The 26,360-nt window shown below is 41.3% G+C and overlaps 1 protein-coding gene across 1 annotated transcript in view; it reads left to right on the forward strand.

Annotated features, from left to right (window-relative positions):
* Positions 1-2,741: 2,741 nt before the first annotated feature.
* Positions 2,742-26,360, forward strand: part of LOC4577943 (diencephalon/mesencephalon homeobox protein 1) — a 94,975-nt gene continuing 71,356 nt past the window's right edge. Inside the window, exons 1-2 of the mRNA XM_061659494.1 lie at positions 2,742-3,565; positions 21,885-22,008. Coding sequence (XP_061515478.1) covers positions 21,912-22,008 — 97 coding nt within the window. The 5' untranslated portion in view covers positions 2,742-3,565; positions 21,885-21,911. The remainder of the gene's footprint in view (positions 3,566-21,884; positions 22,009-26,360) is intronic.

The following is a 26,360-nucleotide window of genomic DNA, read 5'->3' on the forward strand; positions in this document are numbered from 1 at the left end:
GAATTATGGCTTTATGATTCATGGTTTTGTGGAATTTGTTTGCTTTTGCATCGCTGTTTGTGTGTGTGTATAGGTATGGTTTAGCAGCAGCTTGATTAAATATTCGGTTTGTAGATGTGATAAAAGACGGAATTGTGAAAGATTGTGATATCTTGAAGCAAAAATACACATTTTTTTAATCAATACTAAGAATAAATACACTTTTGACAGGCACGACGATCTGTTGATGACATTTTTATAGCCCGTAGTAGTAGCAATTTTGATATGGATATAATTGCCTTTGAAATTATGTTGGAGCTGTGAGGCAATCCTTGTACAGTTTGTGAATAATTCATGATTTTGTTTGATCCGAAGAAAAATGATGTAAAATACAATTTTGTATGCTTCATTTGAACACTAAAAAAAAGTAAATAACAATGAATATTTGTTTGGAAAAACAACAAAAACAAATACAAAAATTCCTTTTAAAGCGTTTTTATATTCAAAATTTAACTAACTACTATATTCAACACGAGATTCAACTACAGACTTCTATTTCCTTGGCACAATAACTGTTGCCGGTCAAGGCCTGCCTGCACTGCTAGTGAGCTTGGCTTTCAGTGACTTATTGTTACCATAGCAGGATAGTCAGTCCTACGTATGGGGGCACGGTCTATTCGGGACTTGAACCCATGAAGGGCATGTTGTAAAGTCGTACGAATGAATATCTGTACCACGAGACTGGCAACTAGAAACTACTGCTGGTGAAAATCACCCGTTTTCAGATCGCCCGTGAAACAGATTAGCATTTCTGAAACAACTAAATTTCTGAAGCCTAAACCTAATCTAAGCACTGTATCGGCGCTTTGGCACCAACTGTATCGAACTAGACGTCAGACTCGAATAAACGCAAGACAAACAGCAGCTCGTTTCAAACCTGTCAAATTCCATACATTTTGCATGTTCAATGTCCTGTTCGTTTGGTGCCAGAGCCAGAGGGTAAGCATTGCAAAATATAAAGCTGGAAAATGTATCGCCTGGTAATTTATGTTTTATCCTTCTTAATAAGGCTCTTTAGGTAGTTTATTTTTAATTTTTTTTGATGAAATTTTTCGAACGTTTCTAATTTAAATATATTCCCTATTTTAATACATGTGTATTGCATACCTACTTGAGATAATGCTTAAATCAGATTGAGCTAAGCGGTTTCAATTTTTTAATGTGCAGTGTTGAAAATCTTGAAAATCGTTGCCGATTCTTATTTTAGGCCAGCAAGAAGCTTATTCGATAATTCTTGGCCAGATAAATTATGTGACATAATGATATATTGCATGTTAACCTCTGCTACATATAATAAATTGTATTTTTGTTTAGTTTTAATGTATTAAAAATGTTGGTCAGTCGTTTTAATCAAGAATTCAAATTATTACTTAAAATATGTAGGAATTTGCATCCTAAAAGACATTACAATTACTAACTCTGTGGAGACAAACGACGCTTTCGTGCTGGCTTTTTATAATATATTATTTACTAATATGCACTCACTTTTTTAGTATTGTGACATTTTTAGTAATTAAATTTCTCCGAATGAATAAAAATGCGTCAAAATGAACTAAATTCATTAACATTGAAATACCTCATTAAATTCCATCAATATCAACGCGGGCTAAAAATCTGTTCCGCAATCCGTGCTTGAGTTACAATTCGATTAGTGCACTAAGTTGCGTTAAAAATCCTTTCCAATCAGCTGGCGAAACCCTACGGTACTACGCCCGGCCATCCATTCGCTCACCCGAAACTCATTGAGTTCCTTCACCAATCCATCCAAGCTTCCATGCTGTTTCTGCTTCCTCTCCAACTGTAGGGGGCAGTACGCAGGCGCCCTCTTAGCAAAAACATCCAAGGAGGATACTGTTTTTGGAAAGGGATGCACGAAATGAGATCTGCTCGATAAGAGGCGAAGGGGAAATTCTGGAACCTTTCCTTTTCACAACACTTAAGCAGCAAGCCTTCCCTTACGTACGTCGCTTATCACTTGAGCCGACATCATCGGTGTATCGTATGTTGATTAAATTCCTGTCCAATTCCACCCTGCCTAACTACACCATCCATCCACTCCTTATTACCCTTCTCCCATGACTTCACACAATTTCCCCTTCAATTTTAGCTGTATGTGGTTGTATGTGTGTGTGTGTGTGTGTGCTGTGTAAGAAAGAAATGAGATGGAGCGAACGAAAAAAAAATCGCAAATATTATATTTTTATCGTTTTCATTCAATTGAAAGGTACCGAAACCCCTCCACAATCCCCTTTCTCCACTCACTCCTGTGTCCTTTGCGTGGCGGAGAAATTCGATTACCCATACATGCGCACCACGTGAGTCGCGTGTGCTGCCGTACCGCCATTGCATTTTTAGCGTTAGCGCAAACGAGAGCTCAAGCGCAGCATCCGTGGCGTTGACGTTGGGACGTATCGGAGGGAATCAAACGGGGCTGGGGAAGATCTCAAACATCATCTAACAGGGGCCAATGAAGCCCGCTTGCCAGAGCGGGAAAGCTAGCCACGTTAGGCGAGAGTGGGACAAATTGGCTGACGGACGAGATGGTAATAGCGGGAACCAAGGGACACAGACGAGAACGGGCAACGATGGGTTTTGATATCGCAAACCACCCCAAAAGCGACAACCCTCCGACAGTGTGCGCTCGGTGTGTATGTGTGTGCGTGCATGTGTCCACAAGGGAAGAGGGCATCAGGCCAGACATCGCATCGGAGATCGTACGAAGGGTTCAGTGTTTGTCAGTCGTCGTTTCGATATCACTCGCGTAAGTCTCGAGTCAGTGCGTGTGCTGTTGGGTACGGTTTGTAGTGCCAGTTTTGCAGCTTCCTTGTGCGGACGCGACAGTCACAGTGCCGATTGGACAGCCCTATCGAGTGGCAGTGGGTGGTACAAATTGTGAACGGCATTGTCAGTAGTTTTGTCTCTGTGTTCCGTGTGCTGTGCGAAGCAGCTGAAGCTTCAGTGTGGAGTAATTTAAACCGTGCTGTAAGAAAGAAATTCCCAGTGCTGTAGTGGAAGATACGAAAATAAAAGAATTATTCAAATTAAATCTGTAAAAACGGTTGCACAATCTTCGTGATTTAGCGACAGTATCTGAGAAAATTCGGAAAAACTCAAACCTTAAAACACCGTCGGTGAAAGTGAACAAGGGCGAGTTTCGTGTTTTAGCTAATTCGGGAGCAACAGTTTGTTTGGCTTTGAAACCATTTGCAAAACGTTCAATCGGTGGCAGTGCTCGGGCTTTTGTATTATATCTAAAAGAAGTACACAAATAGAACGAAATAGTGTGCAAGTGTCAAACAAAATATTAAATCGTTCGTGTGTTTTGTAAAGTGCTGTAAAGTGATAAAAAAATAACTTGTCAGCTGATCAAACCATTTCACTGTGAATTTAAGCAAACACACCTTTTAAGCGGTGTTTTTGCTACAGTTTGCTTTCGGATCGGGCTACTCATTTTCCAGGTGGACCAGTCAGCGGGGTCACGAGACCTCGCTCAACGGCAGTCAAGATTTTTACGGACGGGAACAAGGTACGGTGTGTTTATGGTTTTTAAAAATTAGTTTATAATGGGGAAAAATTTGTCGTAAATATAATTTTAGACATGGAAATTGTTGGAAAAAATACAGCTTTGTACAAGAAAACTCTAAAGTGAAGAGAGCAACGGAAAAATCTGTTAAAATCTGTATTAGATGCGGGCGATATGTTAAAAGTGATACAATTCTCGGCATTTGAAGCATAACTTTAAGCAAAAATTCATATTATTAGTTATATTCCACTGTAATTTTACGTGCAATATTGCTTCGTGATGTTACATTTCAGATTAAAAATTTACGGGAAATATTCATTCAGAAGAAGAAATATATAGCAACAAAGAATGAGCAATTTAATATCTTTCTTGCTCAAAATAAATTTGGCTATAATTAGTTCAAGGCGAGTTAAACCTTTACCAAATACAAAAAGTTATTTTCAGATTACTAATTAAATGGAATGATAAAATTTAATAAGATAGAATACGATTATACTAAAAACTTTTTTTAATTTTAATGTGTGCTCAAACTAATGTAAAAAATATTAAATCTTTTTTGAGATTTTTCATCTCAATTCCTTTATTATTCATACATTGAATAGTTTATACAGCCTGCACCATGTTAACTAATTTACTTTAATTGCTTGACAATTGATATGAAACCTATTAATTAACTATTTTAAACTTTTTCTTATTATTTGAAAATTGGAGTGAATATTTAGTACCGTATGATGATAAATGCTAGGCAAATCTAGTGAAGATAATGATTTAAAGATTTGAAGGATAATTTGAATAACCATAAAAGGTCTTTTACAATCATCAAAAGCTAGTCAAAGATCTTCCTGCAGATCTTCAGCAACATTCAAATCAAACCTTCAATCAAATCAGTTTTCAACGAAATAAAACGTTATCAAATCAGAAATTGCAAATTGATTGTTCTCTAAATCTTTGAGTTCTTATGTAATATTTACACAAAGAGTAGCAATATGATTTGTCATCTGTTTTATTGGCTTCAGCTTCAAAATACATCTCTTTTCATAGCTAACAGTGAAATTTTAAATCAATTAAATAAACATATATAACAAACATCATATAACAAAATAAATATCCTGTACTTAGCATTCACATTTTGCTGCTAACTTTCTACATGCTCTATTTCTTATCCTACTTGCACCACATTTGTGCCTGAAGCATTTTGCACGGGTTTTATCATTTTTTTTTAACCAATACATTTATCGATTATAAATTTGTGAGTAATTCTTTCAAGTACCATACACGACATTTTAGAAAGATTTAGGTGAATTTTCGCTATCAGTAGGATAGCTAAGGTCCTAGAGTTAAACAAAGCAGATTTAACGGCGTTAAAATCGAACGTAAATTTATTATTAATTTAAATGCTTTATAGCAACAAAAAATAACAACTTTGTTCGATAATGAATTGCAATATTATTCCCTGAAAAGAACAAAAAACAACATTCCCTGAATGTCTCTCCTGAATAAACCTCACTGACTGCAAAATCAGGTAATTAAATTTATACTTCAAATGAGCATCGATTGCCATTGCCGCAATGCCACCAACAGAGACCCCAGCGTCCAAACAGCCTGCCTGGTCAATTTCAAATTCAATTGCTAGCAAATAAATATCGATGTGAAATTATTTGTAAAATCTCTGTCCACACACACACTCTCTCTCTCTCTCTGCCTCGCCCGGCCACTTTCCAATGCCCCGATCGGAACCAATCAAATGTATCGAATCAGATTGCTTTTCTCCCCCTACGGCCACTCACCATCCTGGCGTGTGTGTGACTTGATAGCATTGCATCAAAGTACAAATAATGTGTTCTGCCTCACCACATGCACGCACACACACATGAAACTATGAAAATTGCCTTTGGGGTTGGTTCATTTTGCAAACTTTACACCCAAAGAACACCCCGCTTTCACCGCACCCTTTTGGCCCATGTACACACATACAGGCGCGCGCGCGGGCACGAAAACAGCAACGGACAGCAGCGCTCCACACGGCCAATTGGAGCCTCCGGTAAAACCTCAGCAATGCGATTACGGTTTGTCCGTGTCTGGGTGGCTGCGGGTGGTCGGGAGAGAGTTGAAATCGGTTTGGCTTTTTCGGTGGAAAAATGGCACAACCACCATTTTGGGGCCAAAAACCCTGAGAGTGACCGGATGCCATCACAATCTATGTTGCGGTGCGTCAAACGACTCAGGGCGGGGGGGGGAGGCATCAACACCGACATCAAGGTGAGAGAGGGAGGGAGATTAAGCAGCAAAAGAGCACATTTTGTGTCGTTTTATAAAGGGACGCGGTGAAAAGTGCCGCAGCTTCGCTTTTGCGGACGGGTTTGGGGCGGTTCAGGTACCTTTCGTCCTCTTGTGGCACCTTTTTTCCCCCCCCATCCGTTTCCGGGGGGGATTTCGTTGTCGGTGGGACTTTTCCAGGCGCGTTTTACCTGTGTGCCCACCCTCCTCCGCGCTGGTCTGATCAACTTAAATTGCAACCCCGGCTGAATAATTAATTTTTGTTAATTTAATTCGATTTAATCCACCAGAGGTTCAGGACCAGCAGTTGGTCAACTGTGGTCCTGCTCTCTGTTGGGGGTGGCTTTTATATTGTTTGCGTGTGCTTGTGACTGTGTGTGTGTGGGATTGTCATTTTTTGTTATTATTTGCCATGTGCCTTTTTATGATTGGAAATGGTTTTTTTCTGATGAATGTCTATTTGCAAATCACAAAATAAATCAAGCAGGGTAATTTTTTTTTCTTCATGACGTGACAATTCATCACCCCGTTCTCCCTCCAGTGTAGGAGTTTGTTTCATTCGGCTTTCATCAATCTCAATCACCCCTTTTTGCGCACGTTCATTGTGCCAGCCAGTGTTGCAGCTACAAAAATGCAGCTAAACTTAGCGTCATCCAACCGGGAGTATGTGTGATGAAAACAAAAAGGAATAAAAGGATAAAACAAAACTCAATCTGATTCAGCTCGGGGCCACCAATGACAGCACCAATGATTGTAATAAATGTATATTTTTAATGTCCTTTTTTGGGGTTTAGTGGTTCACCGTTCACGTGTCCAGTATAAATCACGGTTTGTGGTGGACAATATGGCTTCACCAACAAAAAAAGATTGATGGTTTTGTGGAATTTTAATACGCTGTTCTTAAATGTACTTCGCAATTCATAAACATAATGTATATAAAACCACCCTTATGCCTCTTTGCTATGTCCAAGCAAGAACGCTTTCATTCGCCACACTGCGCATGATTTAATTGGTCACAATTAATGGAATTTACTCGCCCTGCTCCACTGTGTTGGCGATCGTGCGATCTTCTCGCACAAACTGTGGACGCATCTGCATCTATTCTCCCATTGCGAAATGGCTGTAAGTTTTCCGGGTTGCTCCGCATCTCATCAGCACGCTCGCCAACCCCGAGAGGAACATCAAAGAGACATCCACCCCCCCGGAGCACAGCACAACTGGCACACTTTCGCTCATGAGCGCTTTCCGGTGGTTCTATCTTTAGGCGAGTCTATTTATAGGCTAAACAAGGCAAATTCTACACCACACGCTTAAAGCTTCCAAACCTACGCAATTCGACACAGCGGAAAAGGGAAACGGTTTGCAAAGAAGCGGCTCCAGTAACAGTTGTACATGATTTTTAGTAAACAGGATCACGTTGGCGTAGGTTCAGGTCGTTATTTCTTCAGTAAAGCAATCTGGTGTGGTGTGCTAAAAATAGACTTGGTTAATAGATGGATGAATGTAGATGTAGGTGTTTCGTTAATGTCTGTCACAAATAGTGCGTATGCTCCACCGTGCTTCATGATTAATGTCGATAACATCGGATGCTTTCTAGCTTCGGATACCGCACAACGTATCCGTTAGTTTAGAAGCAATTGAGTCCGTTTTTATGGAGCAGGAATTACCTAAAGAATGCTTTAAGAAATTAGAAAGATATGAGAAAGGCTGTAACTTCCCTACATTCTCATGGCTTATGAAGAATAACTTTGAGATGGACAAACATGTTAATTAATACGCATAATTTCACAAGTTCCCATGGACTTCAAACTATGTTGTATGTATGAATATAATGTATTCTGATTGAAATTAGGTACAATCTGATTCTGAAATCAAGAGTTTAAAGTTAAAATACCTGAAAACAATGATTCAATTTGATTGAAGTTGGTAGATTCAACTACTATATTAATAACTTCGTCTGAACTTAACTTTAAGAATTGAAATGATTGTCTGATTATTTTCAAAAGGCATTTAAAGAACATGAATAAAAAAGAAAAATGATGAGTCCGGTTTGATTTAGTTACAAAATAGACAAATGCATAACCCTGGCATTGACTTTAATGATTAATAAGGATCATTAAAGAAAGCTTATAAGAATAAGAGTATTTAGTACCATAATTTGTTACAGTAAGTATCTAAATAGGAGTTGTAGGCTTGGTGGGATTATTACATTATTCAATAGTAGACTTAGGCAACTATTACATGAATAGGTCTTGTAGGGAATGATGTCAAAAATGGTCTGAATGGGTGTCAAATACCTTAAATCAAGAGTTACACCCGTTCTGGATAGTAATGAAAGGTATTACATTTTCTTCTTTTTCTTCTTTTTCTTCTTCTTCTTCTTCTTCTTCTTCTTCTTCTTCTTATTCTTCTTCTACTTCTTCTTAAAGTTCATTTTATTTTTATGTTTACATTACTGATAGTGGGGGTCCGCGAGGTACAGCAGTATTGCTTTTCAACTCCTAATCTATTATAATTAGTCCTGAGACCGTTCAGTTTTTTCTTGTGGGTATTATATGAATTCAATATGGTATGATCCGTTTTATCTAATCCTAACTTATACTAATGATATTTTATACTAAACTGTACAACTTAACCTAATCTTTGAAAATTCTTATAATATTGTTTGGCGAATTCATACCGTATGTTCGTATTTTTTTTTCTATTAGCTATGCTAGTATCTGATTACATTTTCAATAGATAATTACGTTATGCACGTCAAGCCTGACGTATAAACGTGTCACAACGATACAGAATCAACAGACGTCAGCATCTAAGACGGTTAACAAGACGTTAGAAGGTTACGTGCGACCTTGCAACTCTAGAAAGGTCCTCTTTTGATATCTGGTGCTCGATAAATAAAGTCCTTAAATTTCAACTTGTAATTCTATATTGCAATATAGGTTGGTATTTAATTTATAAAGACTTTGAGCATCTCTGCTTCATTCGCCTCTACTTATAATATATCGTTGTTTTGACTAATCAATAATCTCTGCATCTTCTGCTTATAATAAATCACACATGCCCTTCCCTACTCAATCACTCACAACTTCCCGTGATTCCTCTTGCCTCGTTGGGGGTACACGGATGCACCGAAAAAACACACACAGCACCATAATATGAGGAGAACGAAACATAAGTCCACTGGCCAAAAATAAAAAGATTGCAATACGTACCCACACACGCACACACAGAGGAATGGCACAAAAGTGCTGGTCGCCCTCAAAAAATGAGAAACCTACCGCCAGCCCGTCCCGGTACAAGAAACCAGCTCGGATCCAAAGCGGATCCAAAGCGGATGGTGCCATGGCTTAAAACAACGTATCAAAACCGACCGTTTATTAAATTAGATTTCATTGAATTAAATTAAATTAATAATTTAAATTTATCTGCATACGTATCAGCGTCATCACGCCCGTCACACCATCATAATCGCGTCCGTATAACCAGTGCCCTCCCGGGGAAGGGTGCAATAAACGAGCGACACGTTCGTCTCCGTGGATGCTGGATGCTCTGTGCCAGCATCATTTTGCATCTCCAGCGAGTCCAGAGTCTCGGTAACCCCGTCCCCGTCCCTCCTGGTGGGTCCGGGGCATGCCTGTCAGGCTGGCATTACGCTCATTGATGGTGGGCCCAAATTATCGTGCGCATCGTTACGGCGTTTGTCACAGTGCGAAATGTGTGCGTTTTTTCTTTTGGATAGTAGTGCTTGATTTTTGGCGACTGCTTGAAGAGGTCATAATTTAAATAATGCGTAATTGGAATGATAACATGATTAACAAAACAAAAAAGGTCAAAAATGTACTACACAATAATAAAAAATAATCAAAACAGTACAGTGTTTTAACGTACCTCCGCATCCATAGCTAGACCAGTAACGGATGAAACAGAAGCTCAAATCAATCAAACATTCAGCACAACGAAAAGGGGTTAAACTAGATTTGAAAAATCCAGTCCAAAATCCCGTCTCTACATACCCGCTAGGGCGACGTGACCTCCTAACACACATTTACAACGACCAAACGATCGAAGGATAAATTTCATTTTCTCGGCCGTTTTAGACATTCGTCACCAGTGTCCGCCAAAGACGAACAAAAAAAAACAAAACTCCCCATCAGATCAATCAGTCTGTTCAACTTCACTGCACTGCTACGTACGCTGCTGGTGCATAAAACATCCCGTGCTGAACCGTGACGTAATTTGACTCGTGCTCCCTGCAGTGCAATCTGTGCAGCAGTTTGAAGTTTTGGAACCGTTTTTTTTTTTTGTTGTTGTTGCAGCTGCACATCCTTGTTTTGGTATGCGTGTCACTACTAAACCGGACTGCACCTTCTAATGTAGCATGAGCTGCAACGTGTGCGTGCGTGTGTCTGTGTGCGCTTTGGTAGTCGATGAATGTTTAATCGAAAACCGGCCCTATCCAAACCCCATTTCCGCCTAGCCGGACCTGAACCTCGGGGTCGGGCTGAAGGGTCAGTTAGCAAGCGCTGGACCGGGGTTGTCGCACGTTTGAGTGAGGGCGTTGAAATGACCAGCCCGTACTAAAGTGCTGTGCGCGATGATACTACCGGCTCGGTACGCAACCGTCAACGACCATCGGACCCTAACCGGAGACGCTGGTCGTAAAAAATATGCGCCTCATCCCCTCTCATCCTCTCCTTCACCTTCACCCGATGGCAACAATCAAACGGAATGCTTTTTCGCGTCTGGGGGCGACCCGCGCGATCGCACACACGTTCGCGCGGTGTTCCGGCAGTGGCGTGGCTGTGCTAGCGCAAATTGTTTTAAATTTATGACGGATGTATTATGTGAATATGATGAGCTATAATAGAATGAAATTTGACTAGTATATGAGGTGCTTGGGTTACCCGTGGGGGGGTTTTTGGTGCGCCGGTCGGTCCACCACCATCATCGGGCCAAGGTCAGTGCACGATGCAGTCGGGAAGGTATGATGTTTTGGGTGTTGTTTTGTTTTACTGTTTTGATCAGAAAGTTTTTAATCGAATGTGGTTAAATTTACGAAGGTAATGCGAATAGTTGCTGCAAAGAGTGTCCTTTAGTGAATGAAGAGAAAATAAATTGCAAGAATTGATAAGCGCAATTTGGCAGGCGTAATAACCGTTGCTTAAACTTTTTTGTTTCTTTCAATTTCATATTATTTGTTCTTTTTTTAAAAGAGTTTTTGCATAGTATTGTAACAAATTGGGTATTGTCAATTTGAGATGAAATTGCTTGTACATAACTCGAAAAATTGTGGTATTTATCGGTATTATAGGTTTTTCCGTTTTGCAGCGATCTTAGAGTAAATTGACTATGAAGTTGATGGTGGTAAGAAAAACATCAAGTTTTGATTACGCTCCTCGATCATGTTTGTACCCAATTGACATTTTCGAGTTCTGAAATCGAGGTTTTGAGCTATTTCCCTTAAACTGGTACCCTAAACTTCCCTTAAACTGCACTAGTTTAAGGGACTTTTAGAAGAAAGCCCTTAAAAATCCAATGTGAAGTGTATTTTTCGATCCTTTCTTCTCTATCCTTTGGGAAATAACGTTTCTAATGCTTATTTGTCGTATAGTATATTTTGTAAAAAAAACATCGAATTTTCATCAAATAACGCCGTACGAAATGTACCTTCTTTTTTCGCCAAATACTTAAGCAAATTAATCTAAAACGAGATTAATGACTTCAATGATTAATTGAAGGCCAACTTCATCCAATAGCAGAAGGTCATTCTCACGCACAAACGAAATTTTGATACTTTCTACACGGTTTATCATACACAAATCCACATTTTTTTGGTATTTCGAGCAAAATTTAGAACAAATGTCACTTGAGTAACAATAACAAGCATTTGGGTTCACTAAAAACACCGTTGTTGAGGTTTATTTGTCGCTTTTATCTGATCGGATCTGTTCTGAGCCGTTATACATTAAATTGGTAAGTATGTCATGGCATTTTTTTAAAATCTTTTTACGTATTTTGGTTTCTACATAAAAAAGATAGTTGGCAAAGATTTTTTTTGTGGAAAAAAACAATATTCTTGAAAATGAAAGGTTGATAATTATCCTTTTAAAACTCATAAAAGCTTAAAAAAACACTTGTAAAATTTTTAACAAATTAGAAATATTCTCAAAAATATATCTGTTGTATTATTGGATGATTTTTAATTTTTTTAATTTTTTTAATTTTTAAGTGTCTATTTTAGTTATATTAAGGCTAATTTTTAGTTTTTTTATGATCACGTAGTCACGTAAAAACGGTAGGTAACATTTAAAAAAATAACACAAATATGTGAAACAGCATTTTGTACAAATCATACATTTACTGTATTTATCTATCTTTTCCGCAAGTCGGGGAAAAAGACGTGTAGTATAGTTCTTCACATAACAGATAGTGGAAATCTAATGCAAAAATACTGGATAGTAGACATATCTATCCCTAAAATCATTCTTCGATAAGTTGTAATCAAATGAATCGTAATTATTGATGATAATCTAACACATAGCTGATATAATATACCATCAGACTGGCAATAACGAGTTCTGTGACAAGCGACGGAAACGAATTGACGTGACCGTAGATTCCTAGATTACTTTGTGAGAGGGATTCCAAGTGAAACGACCATTTTTAATCGTTTTTGAATAACTCATAACTTGCGTACAAATTTGAATCAATTTGAATCATTTTCCCAAACCCAATCTAATCCGTAAACCGTTGCCGTAACTTTCGATCATCACATTAGCGTGTTAATAGCCGCGTCTTCATTTGTACCACAACAGTTCAATTATGCTGGTCGACAGTGTATGCAATGCCCATCTCGAGGCGTTTACTGCATCTTTCCCATTTCCCGGACAGAGGCACGTGCAAGTCTAATAAAGGCGCCAAACGATCGTTTCATGCTGCGATGCTGCGATTTATAACGCCTCAATGGTTTTTTTTTCCCTGGGAACGATCCAACCAGCATCAGTTATCAGGATTATCGTGCTAGAATTGGTTGTTATAAACCGTTTCTAAATGGACCATAAACAAATTGATCTTCGCTTAATAACATTGAACAATAATCTCACCAGGGAGATTGTCAAAACGGACTTTAGAATTATTCATCTCCGAAGCACACTTCAAAGCAGCTCTACACCACCAAACCGACACCACAGTTTATGCGCCGCTGTTTTCATGCGTTTCGGCGTTTACGCACAGCGAAGGCACTCGTGCGCAAAACGTGAGCGGCGCACTAACGGCGACACTAATTGACGACAGTGCTGATGCTAGGGAACGATATATATTTTCATGAATTAATATTAATTAATTCAATTTGTGTCGTTTAATTTAGTAAGCCAACGGCTTCCCGTTTTTGGGTCAGTAACGGTTGCGTGAAGGTTTGTCCCAGTGTTCCAGAGCTTCTTTCAGTCTATGCAATCAGAATTTTACTACAAAATTGCGACAAAAAAGACTGCATTTTACTAGTAGGACTAGTCTTGTGGAATTCCTTTCCTCTCGGTATGAATTCAATCCAAAGCAACCTTTGTCTTGAAGCTGACGAACCACGACACCGTTGAAGTGTTCGTCCTTTCCCTCTTTTGTGGCGTGATTCAAAGCAGAAAGCGTATTAACAGCCAAATAACATAAATATTAATAAAACCGTACCGTACCAACCGTGGAGCAAAAATGCGGGCTACAACTGCTGCACTCTTTGCGTATCAGCAGCACTTGATCGCTTTTTATCCGCAAGCCTGCTGACACGCACCGAACTACCCAAATGTTTGCAGCACAAGTGTTCCATTTCCTTGAGCATAATTCAATGAACCAAACATATTTAACAGCCGCCACCAGAGAGGGCAGGAAAGAAAGAGCAAATATGAACGTTTTGCGCGTTCACACAAACGGAAGGATTGCGCACAAATCGCTTAAGGACAGCGAAGCGCGTGATATTTTGCTCGAGCTCGAGTGCGCCGGCGGAGGGAACAGTCCGATAACATCACGGTGCATACTTTGGCATACGATTTGTCAAGGCGTTTTTCAAGAGGCTGCTAAACTCATTTTCCCCGCTCTAGTGCTGCTTTTGCGCAGGAAGGCGTAACCACAGCGCAAAACGCGAAACAGATGAACTGCGCAGGAATTCAATTAGAGCCGCAAAAGGTGGGAAAAGTGACGGCAAACGGGCTTTGAGCGTTGGCTGAAGTGTGTTTTGCGCTGCAGTGTGTTCGAGGTGTGCCGTTTGCCGTACCGTGTGAAATTCAACGCAAATCGTACAACGTTTACCCCTTTATTTCGAGATTTTTGCTTATCTTAACAAATTCCAGCACGCCATCGCTTCAAACACACACACACACGCGAATTCCTTCCATTTGAGCGCATGTTCTCGGTCAGGATTTTTTAGCTGAGTTAAAATGCTTCCTAAGAAAATCCAACACCACTTTTTCCACGCCATGTGACAGCCATCCGTCTTGATTAATTCAATTCGTTTGCCTGTGACGCCTGGCGAAGGCGAAGCGGGTGACGATGGCAAGCTGGGGCCTCCGTGAGGCCCGCACCGAATGGCATGCTCGGGCGTGGAAATGAGTTTTTATTACAATTAATTTATGTAAGAAATTATTGACAAAATCGTGCCATCGTGTGCTTTATGGTCAAACAATTCGATCTAAATTGAGCTTAATTGAATTGAATGGTATCAGAGGCATTGAATCGAGTTGACACGGAGGGCACGGTGGTGCGGTTCGGTGTGCGGTCCTTGGGGCGGGTTTGGACCCGGGCCGGTGCTCTCGCCCGGCAAAGTGGGGGGAGCGTATCGAACGGCCACCGAACGCAGCCCGACGCAGCATGCAAATCGATCGCACAGTGATTGATGTTAATTTGGTGGAATAGTGGCGGCGCGCTCGGCTGTCGGTGCTTTCGGTGGAGCTTTCCAGGCGCTTCGTTTAAGTACGCAGTGCAAGTGCAAGTGTATGAAAAGTGAGCAGTATTTATGTCAATAAAAAGCAAGGGGAGTTTTCAGCTATAAACAAGGTTCATTCTCTAAGCACTGTGGTCCGCTAACTAAGAAGAATAGTCAACGAATCTTCGAGTGTCCCCAAGTAAAAACAAAATTTTCAAAAACTATGAATCTGTATTAAAATTGAGTCATTTGAATTAGGAAAAGCTTCAAGAAGCTAACTACTGAATACTATTTCATTATTATTTAATAAATTATTGCTGAAGCAACTAATTATATGAGCTATAATTTGATTTTGTTTCGAAGTTGTGTACAGCATTTTACGCATAATGAAGTTTATACTTTTCTACTACTCAAGGATCGTTTAAACCATTGGTTGTAAAGTTTAAATAGATTTTTAATTACACTTCTTTTTATCCAATTATCCACAATTATAAAATCGTGAAAAATGGAGGTTGTTATATTCCCATCTGGACTTGTCCACACGAATCGAGGACTAACTCTTTGTTTTACATGGTCCATATCTGCTCTAATAAGCCGGAATGACCTTATTGTAGTTTGTTTCTCCAAGGATACTTACTTACTTGCTTCGTGCTTGCTTGCTTACTTATCCGGCGCTACAACCGCTTTGCGGTCTTGGCCTGCCTCAGCAGTGTCCGAAACCGCTCCAAGGATAACCACATAATTATTCTTGTCACTAATCACTTATTTATTGCTTTTATTATAAGAAGTTCATGAATATGAGTAAATAAATAATTCAAGATTCATGTGATTTGGCAAACGCATGGTTTGTTTGGCCATATTCATGAATTGGATTCAAATTTTAACAATTATTGCACACGTCAAGGTGCATTGTACATATCTTCTCGTGAAACATCGATAAGCTCTTACCTTAGTTTTAAGTCAAATGGTAAATGTATTTAGAAGCTTTTAATGTGAATTATCGAGTAAGATCTCAAGGTACAGTCGTCTACCTAACAAAATGCTCTTCGTGGGCTAAAGCCCCATAAGGACCAAGGCGTCCTATACGCAGGATTTGACCATCTTGTTGTGGGTATAAAAAGAAGTCATACATTAATATGCTTATTAGTGGCATAGGCAGGCCTAGACTGTCGGAGGTTGTTGCGCCAAATATGAAGGAAAAGATATACAGTATTTGTTTATTATCTGATTACTTACATTTAACGCATTGTCAAATCGAAAATTGGTTAAACTGTTTCTAACTTTGCGAGACATTGCGAGATCAATTTTAGCACATTAACCTTTATCTTTAAGTTAGTGGAAATCTACTGTAAGGAAGGGTAAATTTCCATAATTATACCTTAAAAGTTTCCACGATTTTTTGGTCCAATTGTATTGATATCCAATCGGAAAATACCAATAAATGATGGGAACGAACCAAAAATCTATTGGATACGACCAAAAAATCGTGTGAACGCACCAAAGAATCATGAGAACTGACCAATAAATCGTGGGAAACCCTGTATTAGTGAACAGGGCTTAAAAAATAGTTATTTGGAGGCTCTTTCCCACAATTGCTATACTCGAGTTTAGACTCCAAATATTACCCGTAGACCCGTGTACAAATATTTGAAAATTAATCAAACAATCGTAAGGATGTGTGAAATATCCAGGAAGGCTCTAAGGTTTGCATCATACCATATTCTAAGCGAAATCCCTGTTCGATTGAATCTAAACAGTGCAAACTAAGCTAAACTGCAATCTAAATGGCCATGCAAATGATCAGCTTAAGTACGCTCCAAGTGCTGACAGGAACATGTGGGCGTTTAACGATCACTCTTCCGATCAGCGAACAGTGATCCATCAGAGCCGGGCAGCTAAAGTGCTATCATAAATCATTCAACCCGTGCGATAAGAAGATTGTCCTCCCAACACCGGCAATACCTTGACGACAAACTGACCCAATAAATCGTTCCCTGTGCTACCGTGAACTGGCAACGTTTAGGCAGAAGCAAACCGTTCCATTCCCGACCGAAGGTTTGCCCTTGAGCCAAACAGCCAACCCTCCCAAAAGGGTACGGAAGCTGAATGAGGGATTCAGCTGCTGCTGCTTCTACATACTCTCAAAAGAGCGCGCCACCGCCAGTGTCATACCGTGGCACTAATCTACATGCAATTATCGTATCATCCTATTCAATTTACCACTCAATTACACGCGCGGCCCCACTTGCTTCCCTACTTGGTGCGTTCCTGGTGCGGTGTAACCCGGTGGCCAGATCCGACCGCCCTCGGAAGTAGTGCGCGGGGCGCACTGCGCATCGCCGGCTAGAGCAGATCCGACCGGATCTAGGCAATAGACGCGCGACGACTAGCTAGGTCTCTCTGGCCGCGATCCGTGGCCCCATCGGGAGGATCCGGCAAAATTGTCATAAATAGATTAAATAATTACATCGCGAAAAATGCGATCCGCTCGCTCCCGCTCTCTCTGTCTCGTTAGTGAGTGGCCGCGCCGCTGCCTTCTTTGCTGCGGAGCGCGAGCTGCACTGCACTTGCAGCAAACTAGCGCGAATGCACCGCGAATTGCATCATCCGAGCGTCCGGTTTGGGGGTGTATGGTATGGTGCGGATCTCGTCTGTTCCGGATGCGGCAGTGTGGGGATCAGTAGGGGTATCAGTATCTTGCCAGCGGACGGAGAAGCTAGATGCAGTTTATGCAAAAATGCCTGCAGCGGTACAGTACAGCAGTCGGTGCAAAAATTACACTATGAAAAGCGTGCCAGAAGGGAGGTTGTTTTTTTTTGTTTTGCACTAAAAATGGACCAACACTATAAGCAAAATGCGGGGTTTTTAGTTCGTCTCGTTACACGCGCCAAGCCGGCCGTTTGATCGCAGACCGCGTTCCCCTTTGGCAGGTTGTAATTTAGACTAGCTCCTGTTTTGCCGCCAGCTACAAATCGGGGCGTAGAGATGCAGTCGGTCCCGGGGTTTGCCACGAGACAGCAGTACCACCACCACTACCACTAGTCCCGGCCAGCTTTTGGAGGGAGGGTTTGCGGTTGCGGCAAATAAAGGAAAAATAAAATTTACATCAATAAATGCATTTGAGCCAATCGGCGCATGTTACTGATGCTAGTTTTTGCCGGGCGCAAAAAAGGGTCTATTGGGGAGGGGGGGGGGAGAGCCGTTTGCTTTCCGTCGGCTAGTTGAGACAATTTAGATCTATCACTTCTATCATTCGACACCAGACGATGTTGGGACGGTCTAATGCCTGCAGCTGGGGGAATAAAAATGGGAATGCAATTCACTGTTGCAGCGAGCAGAAGCTTTTATGAAATTAAAATGCGCATTCAATGATTGCAGCCTGGCGGAAGCGATGAAATTTTACGATGAGGTAATAGAGAAAAGTTTGGCTGTAAAAAATAAAATAATGCTTTTCCCTTTGTTCTTACCACCATCGTATCCTCTTTTATATAAATCAACTTACTAAAGAGCGATAAAAATGAACGAGATCAAGTGCTGCGCGTGTTGATTACATTTGCTACAGCAGATGGTTTGCAATTGCTAATTATTTTGCGCCCAGCGCAGCTGGTGCAAGCGCCAAACCAACCGACGAACAAAAACCCTTACCATTGCAAAGAACGAACAATAAATCTTCCATTACCACACAAACACTGGTTTCGGTGTACGCAAACGCGAAACACAACAGCAGCAGAACCCTTTTTCCCCTGTGCCAGACTTGCATGTGCGTGAATGGGAAAAGGCAATAAATTATTCACCTAATGAAACAATATTAATAACAATTATAAATAAAACACAGCTCTCATCCAATAAAATGACGCCAGCAAGAGTCAGTTGAGTTGAGCTGATGGCGCTGGGCTGGGTCGATGGGGCTGGGCGGCCACACAGATACACGCCTAGAAAGTTCTCCTATACCCGGTTCGGTAAGAGGCTGGCTGTTTCAAACCCGAGACCGTAGTGTAGCATCGAACGTAACGTTCGTTCTGCAAAATGGAGTGCTTGAAAGCTTTCACTTCGCAGTGTAGTGAAATGGCGTATTCTTCCTAGCTGTTTTATGCTGGTGTCTATGTGTGTGTTGGTTGGGTTCAGCTGGTACGGTGGAAAAAGGTAGACTTCCCGTAACTCGGCTGCCATTTCTAACGGTGGAGAATGATGCCATTTGCGTGGTAATGAATTTCCTAGTTATAAATAGCCCAAATGGGAAGGTTTGCCGCCCTACACGCGTATGTATAAAAGTGCATTCCGGGCAGATGGAAGGTGAAGAAGGAAGGATATTAATTATTCTTTCGACAACGTAAACATGGATGCTTAGAGAAGGATTTCTTGAATGCTAAAAGGATTATATCATTTTCAAAGCATGAGCTAAAACTTCACATTTCGAATTATTAAGCCTTTATCATATAATAATAATAAAAAAAATAGTAATAATAATAAGAATATTAAAAAGAAGTAATAATAATAATGATAATAATAATAATAATAATAGTAATAACAATAATACTAATAATAATAATAATAATAATAATAATAATAATAATAATAATAATAATAATAATAATAATACTAATAATAATAATAATAATAATAATAATAATAATAATAATAATAATAATAATAATAATAATAATAATAATAATAATAATAATAATAATAATAATAATAATAATAATAATCATAATAATAATAATAATAATCATAATAATAATAATAATAATAATAATAATAATAATAATAATCATAATAATAATAATAATAATAATAATAATAATAATAATAATAATAAGAATAATAATAATAATAATAATAATAATAATAATAATAATAATAATAATAATAATAATAAGAATAATAATAATAATAATAATAATAATAAAAATAATAATAATTATAATGATAATAATAATAATAATAATAATAATAATTGTAATAAAAAAGTAAAAAATAATAATAATAATAATAGTAATAATAATAGTAATAATAATAATAATAAATTATTTTATAACGATAATCTAATCTAATCTGCAAAGATAAAACAATAACTAAAATAATAAGCAATACTACATACATCAATATAAAATATTAGGTAAAACAGGCAGACGTTATGAAACAATAACAAAACTATAGGAATCAGGTAATGAATAGTTATATGAAACAAAAGTATAATAATTCATTGATTAAAAACTAGAATCACAGAATGAATATGTAAAGTAATGTAGACTTCAATCATACACAAGATATAACAACTAATCTATAATCCAAAACTGATGTTTAAATTATCCAAATGAAAACCAATTCAAATTATCAGTTAAAGTCAAAATAAATATAAAAAACCTGCTGAGAAATATCAAAATAAGAAAATTTAAAATAAGAAGAAGAAAAAGGACCGAAAAACAGAATATAAAAAAAACAGATAATAATACACATAACAAAAATAATAACAACGTATACAATTTAGTCAATTCAAGATAATCTACCTCAAAAATGAACTATAAAAAATGAAGATAGATTGCATAAAATGATTTAAAATGCATTGACACATCGTTCACTCTTCAAATACTAATAACATAAAAGCAAATCCCTCTACAATACGATACTTCCCACTGAATAGGATACATTTTAACTACACTTCGAGTGATCGAGCTTAAACCACCACGGCTGGGCCAGTACGAACTTGATCCCGGATGTGCGACACCCTCTCGAGTCACACTACTTACCATTATCATTATAGTGAGCGTCATCATCGTCACCATCAATTACCGACTCAATTTAGCCCAAAAGAACAGCGTGCCACCAGTCCAACACCAGACCAAACGCTGTTGCCCGAAAGCTGTTGAGCTTTTTCTGGTGCGAATTAAATGGTGTCTAATTTTGCCACCAACTTTCGGGGGTGCCCCCGATGAATTTCCCGGCACCGGAAAAAGCAGGTTCCACACACACCCACACACACACACACACACGGTCGATGTGGTGTGCGCGTTGGCCAGCGGGACGATAAATTTATAATCACAAATCCTTCTCGCAAGCCCCCGGTATAAATAGGATGCCTCAAATATGCAGATGTACACTGAGTATACACTGAGCTGGGCGTACGGTACAAGCTACAAGGGCCCGCTGGCTGCTCGACGCTGTTGCTCGCTGGTGGCCACGATGGCGCGATGGATGCCGTCTGCCGTGGTGCTTCCGGTCCGGTGGCCACCATTGTTTCCGAGAGCGTTGCGAGAGCAGGTGAAATAATATAATGACAATAATTGGAATAAAAGTTTTCATTATACACATCCTTTCGAGTACGATGAGGGTGTGGACGGACCGTGGGTAGAACTCACCGGAAAACTCCTCCAGAACATCAGGTGCGAATGCTCACGGGACAATGGGTGGGAGGCGTTTTATCGCCCGGGGGGAGGTTTCCACGTAGCCCGCACACAATGTACGTTCGTACGTACACAATGGTTTCCCGCTGCCTTCGTCGGCACCATTTTGAATGCTGAGTTATGATAATTTTTAATTAATTGTCAAAAGTAATTACCCACAATTGCTTTGCCGCCTTTTGCGATGCGCTCTGTTGTGATCCGGGGGAGCGGTGTTGCGTCCTGTGGGGTTGTGTTGGGGAAGTCCTTCGATGGTGGTCTCGAACACCCTTTCTCTCTCTTTTTCACTCCAAGTTGTGCACAATGAAACATCCATTCAGTGTAATTTATTCGATTGTGTGTCTGTATGAGTTTTTGGGGGGAGGGTGGTGAGATGCTGGGAGAGTAACAAGTACGTCAGAGATTACGCCATTTTGCGGCTGCGGCTTACCGAATTGCTCCAGCACCGGCCGGAATGGTTTTGTGGTGTTTTAATTTTTAATCAACGAATTGAAACCATAAATCAGAATTAAATTGCGCACCAGCGGGGCAATATGTTTTACCAACTCTTTCTTCTTTATTTCGTTCTCGCCACGGGAGGGATCGGGAAGGCGTTGCTATCCGTTTCGATTGGGCGGGTTTTTTCAACACTTTTACCAATTATTTTGGCCTTTTTCGCTATTGTAGCTTGTAATAATGTAATGAATTGTTGTTTTTTTCTCACTCTCGATTTTACTTGTTTTTTCCATTTCAGCTTGGGTCCGCAACGGCGGGTAGAGGAATGTTCTGTTACCATTGCCCACCGTCGCTGCATCCGGCCGGGCCGCATCCGCCCCGGTTACCGACGCTTGAGTATCCATTCGCGCCAACACATCCCTGTAAGTAATTTGGATTGAATTTGTACACTAATAGTGAATTTATAAATTTTTCTTGTTTAACGGACAAGTTTGCTAACATACAGGGGTTCTTATCCCCGCTTAATGACTCGAACGGTCAATGCTTGGTTAATTCCATCTAAATGCGATAAACAATTTAAAATTCTGGAATGTGATATTGGACATAGATCATGCATGTGTCATCGCAAATATTCGACTTAAAGCCTTTATTTTAACTATTTCAGAAAGTCTGTCCCTAAAATACATTGAGATAGGTTAAAGGCGAACTGTTCATAACTATCGTTGAATGTCTGACACATGGAAATAAATAATATTTAATCCAAAAGTGTTTACTGGGCTTCTGTCGAACTTTGGAGACATCTACTAGTTTCGCAATGTCAAATTGGATAAGACGAAGAGACGCACGAAATATATTTTAAAGCCTTTTCCCAAACACATCGAAGATGAGTGATTTACTTCGTCTAAAATAGTTGCAAACTTTTGAAAGAGTTGGACTGAAACACTATAACGATCATTAAAACCGAATTTCAGAGAGTCTCCTAGGCAATTCCTTTGAAACATTTAGTAAAGCGATAAATGAATTAAAAATAATGTACTATTGTGTAAAATCAAATTAGAACTATACGAAAAGTGATCAAAAAGGACAAACTAAAAAACCAAGTTGTACCACCCGAAAGCTTCTTCTTCTTGGCCTGCTCAATGAGCACGTCTCGTAGACATGGCCAGGTCGCCAATTCGTTTCCAGGAAACTCGGTCCTGGGCTGCAGTCCTCCAACCACGGTTGCATCCGATTTCCGACAGGTGCGACTCCACCTGATCCAGCCAGCGAGCTCGCTGTGCTCCTCTACGCCTCGTGCCGAACGGGTCGCTGACGAGCACCTTCCTGGTGGGGCATGAGTCCGGCATCCTCATCACGTGCCCCAGCCAGCGTATCCTTCCGGCTTTGATGACCGTCAGGATGTCTGCACCGCCAAACAGCTCAGTTAGCTCGTGGTTCATCCTCCTTCTCCACACGCCGTGCTCGCACACACCGCCAAAGATAGTCCTTAGCACCCGCCGTTCGAAAATGGCGAGTGCATTGGCGTCCTCCGTCAGTAAAGTCCAGGACTCGTACCCGTAGAGGACCACCGGACGTATCAGTATGCGATATATCGCGCATTTCGTGTGTTGCTGGAGTCTTCTGGATCGCAGGAGTTTGTGGAGCCCGTAGTAGGCACGATTTCCCTGAACAATGCGCCTTCGGATTTCGCTGCTTACGTTGTTGTCCGAAGTTACGATCGTGCCAAGGTAGCAGAACTCCTCTACCACCTCGAGATCGTCGCCGTCAACTGATACTCTGCTTCCGAGTCGGGCTCTATCACGGTCAGAGCCCCCGGCAAGCAGGTACTTTGTCTTCGTCGCATTGATCCTCAATCCAATCCTAGCGGCTTCGCGTTTCAGTCGGGTGTACGCCTCGCACACCGCCGCAGATGTTCGCCCGATGATGTCGATGTCATCCGCGAAGCCAAGGAATTGGAGAGTTCGGGTGAAAATCGTGCCCCGGATGTCGAAGCCCGCGCTTCGCATGACACCTTCCAGAGCGATGTTGAACAGCAAACAGGAGAGTCCATCCCCTTGCCTCAGACCCCGGTGAGATTCGAACGCTTCTGACAGCATGTTTGTCACTCTCACCTTGCACTGCACCCCGTCCATAGTGGCCCGCAACAGTCGTACCAGCTTCCCAGGGAATCCGTGCTGCTGCATGGTGTTCCATAGTTCGGTCCGATCTATGGTATCGTATGCCGCCTTGAAGTCGATGAACAGGTGGTGCGTAGGGATCTGGTGCTCTCGGCATTTCTGGAGGATTTGCCGTAGAGTAAAGATTTGGTCGGTAGTTGATTTGCCTCCAACAAATCCAGCTTGATAGCTGCCGACGAAATCTGTAGCAAGAGGCGAAAGTCTGCAGAAGAGTATTCGGGACAGGATCTTGTAGGCAGCATTCAGGACTGTGATGGCCCGGAAGTTAGCACAGTCCAGCCTGTCGCCCTTTTTGTACACTGGGTGTATGACACCCAGTTTCCACTCGTCCGGTAGTTCTTCCTGATCCCAAATCCTAACAATCAGCCGATGCATGATGACGGCAAGCCTCTCCGGACCCATCTTGAACAGTTCGGCCACCAGACCATCGCTGCCAGCTGACTTGTTACATTTCAGCTGTTTGATGGCGCTGATGACTTCGTCCAAAGATGGCGGGGGCACTTCGTCATTGTCATGCTGGCTGTCGTAGGGTTGCTCTCCTCTGCTTCCTGCGTCTGCTCTGGTATCTGCTCCGTTCAGGTGTCTGTCAAAGTAGCACTTCCATCTGTCGATCACCTCTCGCTCGTCCGACAGGATATCTCCCTCCTCACTGCGGCATATAGAGGTCATGGGAGTAAAACCGCTCCGTGCCGCATTCAGCATCCTGTAGAACTTACGAGTTTCCCCCGACTGGGATAGCTGCTGCATGAGTTGCTCGTCCGACTCTTCGAAGCCGCGCCTCTTGTCCTGGAAGAGTAGGGTCTGCTGCCTTCTCAGTCGTCTGTAGTCTTCCACGTTCTGCCGGGTCTCGCGCTGGAGCATGCGGGTCCGCGCGGCGTTCTTCTCGGAGAGTGCTCGCCTGCACTCATCATCAAACCATTCCTTCCTCTGGTTATGGGTCACGCGGCCAATTGTTCGCTCGGCCGTGCTGCTGATGGCTTGCTCCACCATGCGCCAGTGGTCATTGAGAGACATCGCCTCGGTAGTGGTGTCCTCCGGCAGCGCTTCCCCAAGCGCGATTGCGAAGTCCCTCGCCACAACAGCTTGTTTCAGCCGGTCTGTGTTGAGCCTTGGGGTGGGCTGATAGCGCAGTTTGTTGGCCACGCACAGTTTCTGGCGTAACTTAACCATAACCAAAAAATGGTCTGAGTCGACGTTTGCTCCTCTATAGGTCCTTACGTCGATTATGTCCGAGAAGTGCCTTCCATCGATGAGAACGTGGTCGATCTGGGAAAGTGTTTGCTGCGGTGATCTCCAGGTGTAACTGAAGCGAGGTGCGTGCTGGAAGAAGGTGCTGCGAATGTTCATGTGCTTGGAGGAGGCGAAGTTTACGAGCCGAAGCCCGTTGTCGTTGGTCAGCCGGTGGGCACTGAAACTTCCTATCGTCGGTTTAAATGCCTCCTCCCGTCCGACCTGAGCATTAAAATCCCCGATGACAATTTTAACGTCGTGTTGTGGACAGCGGTCGTACTCCCTCTCCAACTGCGTATAATAATTGTCTTTATCGTCATCGGTGCTTCCAAGGTGCGGACTATGCACATTTATGATGCTCAGGTTGAAGAACCTGCCACGAATCCTCAACCTGCACATCCGTTCATTGATCGGCCACCACCCGATCACTCGCTTTCGCATCTCACCTATGACCAGGAACGCCGTACCGAGTTCATGCTTTTCACCACCGCTTTGGTAGATCGTGCAATCGCTACGATAGGGGCGCTTCGTCACTCCTTTCCAGCGCGTCTCCTGAAGTGCTACTATTCCGAAGCCACGGGCCCTCACCTCGTCCGAAAGAATGCGGGTACTTCCGGGTGCTGTGAGAGATCTGCAGTTCCATGTTCCGAGTTTCCAATCGTTTGCCTTGTTCGGTTGCGTGGGTCGGTATCGGTTGGTCCGGTTCGAAATTCTTTGGTTTCCTTTCGTTGCGTTTATGTTTTTCCCAGGGGTGGCTTGCAAGGCCTCTCCCCTAACCTCCAGTCTCGTCGTAGGGCCTACGCATCCTAGCTGATTAAAGTCCCGTAGGATGCCAGGACAGAAGGGGCAACCAGCCGCCCCTAACATGGAGAACAGACGCTGGTCATCCCCCCCCGCTCAATTTAGCCATATAGCCCATCTTCCCAAGGGGTTGGGTTTCCCCGTATACCCAAGCTCAGATATTTGGAGAAATATGTTACCGTTCTGTACGCCGTGGACGTATTGAGTCGGAGTAGGGTATGGAGATCCTATATTAGCCTTCGAGAGGCGTCAGACCATACCCGTATCAGTGCGGTATTGCTACAAACACTGACAACAGAACCACCCGAAAGCTAGTTTTGGCGAATAATAAGTTTTAAAATTAGACATATTTGGGAACATTTTGATAGAATTGTTGTCAAATAAAAAATGCCTCGTTGAGCAATACGGATAGTTTGGACAATTCCTCCTGAATAAAAAGAACAAAAATACAAAAAAGCCTTGCACCAGTCGTGTGACATATGAATGTGGTAAATGAAAGATGACGACAGTAGTGAGTCGACTAGCCAGTTTATTGTAATTTAAAAACTATTTAAAGATAATTGCAT

This window comes from Anopheles gambiae, chromosome 3, assembly GCF_943734735.2.
Source record: "Anopheles gambiae chromosome 3, idAnoGambNW_F1_1, whole genome shotgun sequence".
Lineage (NCBI taxonomy): Eukaryota > Metazoa > Arthropoda > Insecta > Diptera > Culicidae > Anopheles > Anopheles gambiae.